Source organism: Micromesistius poutassou (genome assembly GCF_964030765.1).
Source record: "Micromesistius poutassou genome assembly, chromosome: 22".
NCBI classification, from domain to species: Eukaryota; Metazoa; Chordata; class Actinopteri; order Gadiformes; family Gadidae; genus Micromesistius; species Micromesistius poutassou.
In genome coordinates, this window is record NC_140292.1 from 5,537,253 (window position 1) to 5,547,480 (window position 10,228).

Genomic DNA, 10,228 nt, shown 5'->3' on the forward strand with positions numbered 1-10,228 from the left:
GTGCATGTGTTCAGTTCTGCCATTAAAATCCCCTTTCTTTAAAAAAACACAATCACTATTAAGCACTACTGCACACCTTTATTTAAGCTGCTTTAGCGGAGATCTGAGTGTTGTCAAGAGAGAGGGAGTGGAGTGGAGGGAGGGAGGGAGTGGCAGAATAAAGCAAGATTTGAAGATAAACAAACCCCAAAAAGTGTCCCTCCCTCCCTCCGCCATTGAGAAGCGTTGATGTGATTGGGCGGATTACACCGTACTGTCAGCTAACTAACACAAACACCAGAGGATGAGACCACCGGCGTATGTCGTGGTTACGCTGTTGCTTTGGACTGTCCTCCGTGGGTCGGCCGTAGCTCACGGACCGCAGACTTCTGGAAAAATGTTCTCCAAAACGATAACATAAAAAGATACACCATGAGGCAAAGATCCAGTCGAGTTTTGTGAAAAATGTAACGTGTCATTATGATTATAACTGTTCCACACTCTCAAAATCCTGACAAATTCCTCCTGACACCATATATATATATATATATATATATATATATATATATATAATGATGATTTTTTTTTCTCCTTCCGTCATGACCAGCTGTTTTAAATGTTCCTTGCAGCAGCGTAAGGAAACATTCAACAGTTAATAACTTCACAAGATATACTGCGCACAGCAATGTGTTGTTTTGTGAATACAAGTGTTGTCAACGTCTCATGTTGATCCTCTTAGCTTAGCGATGGTGCCTTCTGCTCTCGATGATCCCGATCTTAAGAGTCATTAGAACGCGTTCTGTGAACCGATGAATGAATTGGTGGTGCGTCTTTTCGCTGGGCTGTGTCAGTCTTTCAGGTCTGTCCATAGCTCCTCCCCCAGGTTCGAGTGTACAGTATGTATAAGAACCGGTATGTAGGGTTCAACCCTCGTACCAGCAGAGGAAGCAGTGTCCTGGCTGCCATGGAGATCTTTCCAGAGTCTCCCGGTGTTTCAGGAAGTCCACCGCGGTGACGTCAGGGAAGGAGATACGGGGGGGGGGGGGGGGGCGGTTGGGGTAAGGCACATGTTTGGTTTTTTCTTCTTCTTCTTCTTCTTCTTCTTCATCTCCTCAGCACACCTAAAATGGTAAAGACAAGTTATCAGATTTTTGCTTGGCATTTTTATGCTTTATTATAGAGTGTGATAGACAGGAGGGTTGTTGAGATAGAGGGGAGGACATGCAGCAAAGGACCACGGGCCACAGGGATCAACCCGGGTCGCTGCGATCAGGACTGCCTTAATGGTACGCACCCTACTCGGTGAGCCCCATTAGGGACTTTCTTAAACAGGTTATCAAATCAAACATTAACATCGTGGCAGACAACACACTGAAACACTAAAACACGATCCTACACGCCGGCGTGGTTTGATGTACTAACTTCCATGGCACTTTAATGAAATTGTTTCACAGCCAAAATGTGTGTGCCTGTCAGGAGCCATTCCTCCTCCTCCTCCTCCTCCTCCTCCTCCTGCCCCCACCTTCTGGTCGGGCATCAGGGAGGTGGGGTGGCTGAGCAGACCCCCCCCGGGTCGATCGTGTTCACAGAAGATGGCTCCGTTGATGTAGTGGAAGCGGTCCCCGGGCATCAACCGGTTTCTACAGGTAGCACAGGTGAAACACTGCAGAGAGACAGAGAGACAGAGAGACACACAGAGAGACAAAGAGAGAGGGAGAGAGAGACAGAGAGACAGAGACAGAGACAGAGAAACAGACAGAGAGACAGAGACAGAGAAAGAGAGACACAGACAGAGAAAGAGAGACACAGACAGACAGACCGACCGACAGACAGACGCAGACAGACAGAAAGAGGGACAGACAGACAGACAGATCAAGGGTTAAACATGACATTAAATCCTTCACACTTCATTTCTTAAGAGCTACTTTGACTCGGGTGGTTTAAGAAAAAGTCTAATTACATATTAAGAAATGCATCAATAATTGGGGTTATAAATTGTGATTTCACTCATGAGGGTCGTATTTACTTTGGTCCGTGCCATCAAAAAGTTACATTACTAAAGTTAATTTAAACATAGCAGCACTTTAAATACGATACAGCTTCAATAGCATCGATACAAGCAGCGTGAGACTCACCTTAACGTGGTACACATTGCCCTGCGCCCGCATCACCATCTCACTGGCTGGGATCGTCTGGCCACAAGCACTACATGCGCCACTGTGTCCGAACAGCCTGCACGCACACACACAACGGTCTGCCGTCAGCACACCACGCATCATAACTATGATGCCATTCAAATAATAATTTTTGTCCCCAATTGGTAGCAAATGTGTGTGTGTGTGTGTGTGTGTGTGTGTGTGTGTGTGTGTTTGTGTGTGTGTGTGTTAAGGTTTCCCAATTCCATAGTAGTTTCATCTTATCTAATCTTAAACCTGAAAATGATTCCATGTAGGAGCACTGGTAAGCCTGCACAATGTTGATGTGACCTACTCTAAATGCTTGCCAGTTCCAGCTTCAGTAGGTATATTTTTGTCTTTCTCCAATGTACCATGCTTAACGTTCTAACAGCTTAATCGGTTTGCACTGTTAATCACACTTGATTTATTTTAACTGTCTTCCTTGCTGGGATCTGTTTTTTTCAATGCATTTGCAAAGCAAAATAAGTATAAAACAGCATACACCTCTATGAAGCCATTATAAAGCCAACCACAAGATCACATTGCCGTTATTGTTCAATAATTTGGTGTAAAAAATGAATATTTATCCAAGGTTCCTAGATAAACAAAAATGAATTTCTTTCTTCTCCAACTAATAATCTAAAACTGGAGACACAAATACACAAGAAGTTTAAAAGTACAGATTGAACGAAAAATGTAAACTGAAATAAAACACAATGCACTGTTAAGATGCACTTTTAACACAACGATAAAATCCAAGATGCTGGTGATTATTATCCACAACCTACTATCCCAAAATCACAGTTTTTAGTTTGCAGTCCTAAAAGTAGCCATAGTTACATTTAGTTTAACTTTCGCTCTCTATGACTCTCACTCAAGCAGTGTACAGTTGAATCTGTGGCCAGGAGAGGCCTTAAAGCGCCATGCCGGTCTGGGTGATCAAACCATCGTAACCGTCTCTGCTAGCTTCGCTCGAACCACCCTTACCTATATCATTTGTCAAAATCACTTTGTAATGCCAGAATTACATGATTGGCCCATTAGCCTGTGTGCATTCTCGCCGCAAATGTAAACCATGGCAATATCGTACATTCTGTAAAATACTTATATTATACTAAATTACATGTTTTCTTGTCTACAACACTTTCACAAACTCCATACTCCCCCAAACGAGCGTCGATTCCAAAAGAGGAAAAACAATATGCTGCTATTGTTTACATTCGTGGCGAGAGGGCAGCACCACAAAGCCATTTGACAAACTCTTCTACTAACTGATGTTTCAGTGCGAGCCGGGGGAGCCGGCTACGACTGGCTCCTCACTCCCTGGACGGCTCGCACAGACCCTAAACAAGGCGCTCTTCGACCGGGGCACGGCGCTCACCTGATGTAGTCGTTCTTGCAGAGGATCATGCCCCCCTTGCTGTAGCAGGTGCTGCTGTACTCCCCCAGCTGGGCGTGGCAGCAGGAGCACTTGAGGCAGCGCGTGTGCCAGTAGCGCTCCATGGAGAAGAGCATGAAGCGGTCTGCGATGCGGTCCCCGCAGCCTCCGCACAGCCTCCTGGCCACGACCGCTCCTCCTCCTCCTCCTCCACCACCTCCTCCACCACCTCCTCCTCCTCCTCCTCCTCCTCCTCCGCCGATGCCGACACCTCCGCCTCCACCACCGCCCATCACTGCTACGGCGGGAGCCTCGACCACCCTGCTGTTCACCATCGCTGGTCTGGACGGAGAGAGGAGAGAGGAGAGAGGAGAGAGGGAGCTGGGGGGTTACGCAAAAGAGAGAAGAATCGGTTCTCGGATGTGCTGGATGGATTTGAGTAGTTATTGAGTTTGTGTATTTTCATTTGTTGTATATATTATTTCACTTTCTCTGACGAAACATGTTGTTGTTGTTGAAATAATATATTTCTGTTTATTGTATTTTTTTTTTTAAATGTATTTCTGACAAAAAGATTGTTCAAACTTTTCAAATGAAGCATTGGGCAGATATTCTATTCTATTGGCTGTGGATTGGCTGGTTGCCTTTTTTCTTCAAAATGATTGGCTAGCTCGCAGATATTAGAATGAGTCCCAGCTGTGACATCACAGCTGGCACATATTATGACCTGGGCCTCAACTCTGCAACAGTGTTACTCTATACATGTGGGAGGTAACATTAAAGATGGTGAAAAACAAAATGGATAATACTGGCCATTACGGTAATAATTGCTTGATATGAACCACCATATGGACAAAGCATGACCAATGAAAAATAAACAAAAACAAGCTAAGTGAATTATCAGAATAAGGAAAGGTGATGATTATTGTTCAATGGCTGTTAGTTTCTTTATTTCTACTTTTCCCTGCCCTTCAATGAATGCTATATATGGGTAACACATTGCTTTTAACCATGCAGTACACAGACCCTGTTGTTGTCATTGCCACACACACACACACACACACACACACACACACACACACACACACACACACACACACACACACACACACACACACACACACACACACACACACACACACACACACACACACACACACACACACACACGACAGACAAGAATACACCAGGTGCTCTCATTCACTTGGCACACTCATAGTGTTACTAGTAGTGACACATGACAGACAGATGGTTTATGGTTGTCCTTTACCAAGCATGGTCTCCTCGCCAAACAGACCATTTGCTCATCTACTGCTTACTCCCCCTAAGAAATCGGTCCGCTCAGGGTCACACGGTACGGAGGCTGTGTGAGAACACTGGGGGTACAAGTACACAAGGTTTGAGCCTTCTTGGAACTAGATGGAAATCTGATCAAGCCAACGAGCTAATCAGAACTATTGTGAACCATTGTACAGGGCCGATCACCACCTTCCTATGGGCCCTTGGATACGATTGGTTAAAAGTCCCACGTCATAGCTTACACTCTCCATGTCGCCATAAGCGCAGGTTTCCAACTACTTAACAAGTCTTTTTGATTTACTTTCCCATTATTGTATCTTATAAAAAATGAGTTGAAAATGTGTTAAAAAGGCAGTCAGGTCATCTGCTAACAAAATGCCCGGAGCTATTCATTTGGATGGAAACGGTTATGGGAATTAAGCGCCCTAACCACCTACAAAAACAATTACGCGTACAAATTGTACCTTTGGCGAAAGTGGCAAAACAGAAAGCAGCTGTCCTGAAATCAAAACCAGTTCAAAGATTTTTTCCCCCGGCCAACGGGACTCCCTTTGTAGAGCCGCCCAAGAGCAACATTGGGAAACATTTACCTTGATAATATGTTCCAAGGAGGTGTTCCTTGAGGTTGTCAACAAGCTCTCCCTTAATTAAAAGCTGTGGTCGTTCCGTAATGAGATGGAGTGACTTTCAATGAACAGAAGAAAATGTTACTTCACTGGGACGTCGTCATCACATTTTCCACCCCATTCTCTTTGCTTTCCCGTGGACATAGAAGAAATTGTGTTTACTTAAGTTAGCACCACTTTCTCTATGTGGCCATCGCTTTTGAATTGTCCAAAAACAATTTGAAAATAGTGTCACAGGGTTGCCTTGATGACTCAGACAACCTCGGGATTTTTTCACTCTCCGAATCCATTTGGGTTTTGAAGGGGGGAAAAAAGGCAACAAACCTACCATTTTAACAAAAGCGATGCAGTGAAAAAGTGACATAGTGCAGAAAACAGCCCCCCCCCCTTCTAGAAAAATCATTGTTCATATGTGGTAACATCAGGTCACTCAAAACCGTATAGGCGATTCCTCATTATTTCCATGACAAAACTAAAACAGGTCCCATGCACAGCTGGGAGCAATATAACTTTTGAATCACAAGGAGACGCATAGCAGGGTGTGCGAGGCCTCCGCTTGTGCACCACAAGCCTTTTCATCCCCGGCTATGATTTACACTCTGCGCCAACAACAACACTGAATAATTGCAGGGACAGATTTCATTTTCCGAATGAACAACGCCGATGTAATTTGTCCTCCAGAGCGTCTAATTTCAGCAAGGCTATGTTTGGCTTTATGAGAAATCTTCCCATGAGATTATTTGAGCATGCTGTAAGGCCTCCGCAGTTAAGCCTGATTCTCTCCCACTAACCCCCACCCACCACCAGCACCACCACCACCAACGCCACCCTCCTCTCTGCAGCAGGACACCTGGCTCCAATTAGGGAGTAGGGAACACCATATAAGATGGAGCACAGTGGCCGTGAACAGTTGATCTTTTTTTGGAATCTCTTGTTTAACGTTGCTGCGTTCATTGGATTTTACACACGCAGCTGACTCGCCGGTGGAATTCATTTACGGTTCAGTAACTATGACAAATGATTGAAAAAAAGATTTCAGAGAACTTGGGACGAGTTCCAGATGAACTCGGCCTAAAAGTGTCGATGCTTTCAAAGTAGGCTGTTGAGATAAATCGGTCCGATCTCGGGTGCATTTTGAGTTTTTAATGTTTACGACATTTGAACGTTAAAATCACAATTGCTGATGAATGGCTGCTATTCTATTTTGAATTGCAGAAACCAGAAAGTACTTCTGCCAGCACTTCTGTTCAACTCTTCTTGATGATAAGACTGTCCTTGGTGCGACCGTGATCTCCCGCTTGACGCTCTTTTCGTTTATGTGCGAGAAAGATAGTGATGAGTTTGTTTTGAAAAAGGTACAAAAAATAACCTTTATGATGATGACTAATGGTGCAGGAAAACCTAAAGGTTTGGTCGTAGAAGGACATATACAAATAAATAAAGTTTTTTCCTGGTGCCAAACAAGTTGGTTAACGCAACGACGAGAACAACGAGTCCTCACACAGGCCTGGGCGATATGGCTGAAAGACATATCACGATATAGCTTGATCATATTTATCGATATCGATAACTATTGATAATTTTAATGACCTAAAAAGACTAGGGATTACCATGATGGATCACTTGTTTAACACTTAATATGACCTTCCACTGTTCTTAATTGATAAATACTCCAATGTTGGTACAACAATGAAAAACACTCAAACATTGTAAATAAGTATGGAACCGCGTTTGTGTAACAAACCCAGCTGCTAGATTCGGTGGTCCAGTCCCTTATCGATATATATTGAACATGTTTTATATTGATATTGATCAAGAGTCTATCACGATACGATCATTTATTGCCCAGGCCTCCTATGTGTTCATTTTCACTAATAAAAACGATGTCAACTTTTCAATCGGATTTGAATCTTCACCTCGGGAGCGATATACAGTGTGCAGAACACTGAAGTCGTGTTGTTTAATTTTCCCCTTCTAAGATATAGCATCACCAGATGGCTCAATACAGTACAGAGAGGTTGGTTTCCAACCACCTTCCCAAGGCAAGTGTGGACCGGGTGGACACTATCAGACAGGAGGAAACTGGACTCAGGAAGGGTAGAATGAGGAAACACACAAAGAGTGCATGGAGTAATTACATCAAAGGAGATAGTCTTTGCTCTGTTTGCCTAACGACAAACTATACCAATCTTAATAACTCAGACATATTAGTCCACTCCACCCCCCCACACACACACACACACACACACACACACACACACACACACACACACACACACACACACACACACACACACACACACACACACACACACACACACACACACACAATGATAAAATGTCTACATACATCTCCTTTATGATTCCAAAAAGTCCTATATTAGGGACATCTACCGCCATTTCAAGACGTCCTACCAAAATACCACGTCTATATTTTGATGTCGAAATGGCAGTGAGATAGTATGAATAAAAGGGGTTCATGGTAAAAGTCGAAAACGAAACACCACATGCAATTGTGAAAGGGGCATCATATATTTGTCCTCAAAGTGAAGGGTAGGTGGTGCAGTAGAACTGTTGTCCCAATAGCCGTCATGACATCACAACTAGGCCAGCTCTCTCCCTCTCGGTCCCATGGGCTACGGCTTCGGCCAACAGTTCCCTCAGCCAAACATAGCTCTGCAGTGGCTCCCATTTGCAATATTGTACATTCTGATGTATGGTACTTTAGGAAACAATGCAAAGCTTTTAGAGGCTTCTGTTACAGGGGTATCCTGTTGCCTTATTCGCCAATATACCAGCCATCCACAAATTGTACAGATCGATTCTAAATCAGAAGCTGATTGATTTCTATCTATCCATGAGGTCAATACAGGAAACACAGAAGTCAATTGTGTCAAAGAGGCCAAGCATCTGTCTCGACACAGAGCTAAATAAAAAGATGCATTTAGCACATTAAGGCTTCTGTGCACTCTGAACAAAGCATTTCTTGTTCCTTTAGCGTTTAAACACAGGATGCCTTACATGACCCTCGCTCTCTCTCTCTCTCTCTGACTACTTCCATTTTTTTCATCCATTTCCTGTCTTTACTGCCAGATTCCTAAGGCAGCGCAATACCAGCATGAAATCAATTAAGGCTTGAATCCAGCAATATAAAGGCCCCCCAACCTTATGAAATGCATTCATTTCTGGTTTATCTGGGCACTCCACTACTGAATGAAAAGTCTATTTAATCCGTCAATTTGTCTCAGTATGATAGAGGTATACCTGTTTATAGAACTTACCTCATGCATTCATTTCCAACTGTGTCGGTTATTTTAGTTTTCAGCCGTACGTGTGCGGCTATAAGCAACGATGGATATTGTTTTTCCTAAATATAATTCTGCAGTATCATGGCGGCCTATCTCGCACCGCAAGCTTGTGAAACAAGTTTAGCAGCTTCATGCCAGAACACATCACGGCATGTAAAGGAAAGGACAATGCAGGCCAAGTTCAACCAAAGAGGACTAAAGAGTCTTGTTACAAGATCAACACAGGGCTTTAGAGCCCCTGAAGAATTTGTGAAAATGACCCAGAGTGTTGAGTCCATCAGGAGTTTGGAAATCGTCAGTTCTGCCGCGGCCCCTGATTCAACCATTTCTATAGATTGAAAGTTATGAAACCAATGGCGATAGAGTTTAATATATGGAGCAGGACCAAGAGCCTTGCGTCAATAAGACAAACAGACAACGTTGGAATGCCCTTGATGAGTCATCCCATTTGGGCTTAAAGATCTAGAAACCTGGGATAGGGGAATACATTTCACAGCATGCTATTCCTTCGACGTAAAGGGAAGGCAGAATATCACAGAACCAAATATAATATTACAATATATGAAATCTACTAATAATTCCAACAAACTATTCTAATTGCAATGACCTTTACATTTATTTTTATACATTCGTTCCCTCTTTACTCAGCCATTTCTTTCTCTAATGAAGCTATTCTAATGCATGAGACTTGTTTATAGCACAGGTCTAAGCAGTGCTTAGACCCATTTAAACAATTGTGTATTAAAATAGGATTTTTTGAGGGACATATGTTTGTCAAGAATGTTCCTTTTTAAATAAATGATCAAGATAAATATATCAAGAGATAAGAATCGACCGTTATGTTTTATATAAAATTTTATCAAATTACAAAATAAACATTCATTATGTACGGGAGAGGAGAGTTGTGGTTTCCCAGGGTAATTTAAGAAGATCATTTTTCAACTAAATAAATACAAATAACTTCATTCCATATACAGGTTGTTTTCTTTTTGTTAAGTTGTATTATTATTATTTTTCCTATAGCCCCCGCACTGAGAGTATTTGGGAGAGAAAAATGTAGGCCCACCCCCCCATACGATTTCTGATTTAGTGTTTTCAAAACAATAAACACACACACACACACACACACACACACACACACACACACACACACACACACACACACACACACACACACACACACACACACACACACACACACACACACACACACACACACACACTTCAGAACAATGAAAAGACCATAGCTGGTCCCTCTGGTAGTTTTTTGTCTGTCAGATTTCCCTGGCTGGTTGGGTTTAGTGTTGTTCATTCTATCCTCATAAACAAGGCCTAACTGAGGTCAGCAACTACACGTGAAACAGCCAATGTTATCAAGTATATGGGAACCTACATAGCAATATTCCATACAAGCAAGCTATATAGTTATATAGCTTAATACATATATAACCAAATGGAGAA

General features: G+C 42.8%; 1 protein-coding gene across 1 annotated transcript; it reads right to left on the reverse strand.

Annotated features, from left to right (window-relative positions):
• Positions 1 to 256: 256 nt before the first annotated feature.
• Positions 257 to 3,869, reverse strand: lmo4a (LIM domain only 4a; the record flags this gene model as incomplete). Its single annotated transcript, XM_084486371.1, has 6 exons — positions 257 to 368; positions 1,047 to 1,100; positions 1,449 to 1,642; positions 2,115 to 2,211; positions 3,538 to 3,724; positions 3,806 to 3,869. The coding sequence occupies 6 exons, from the start codon at positions 3,867 to 3,869 to the stop codon at positions 257 to 259; spliced, it is 708 nt and encodes a 235-aa protein (XP_084342497.1).
• Positions 3,870 to 10,228: the final 6,359 nt, after the last annotated feature.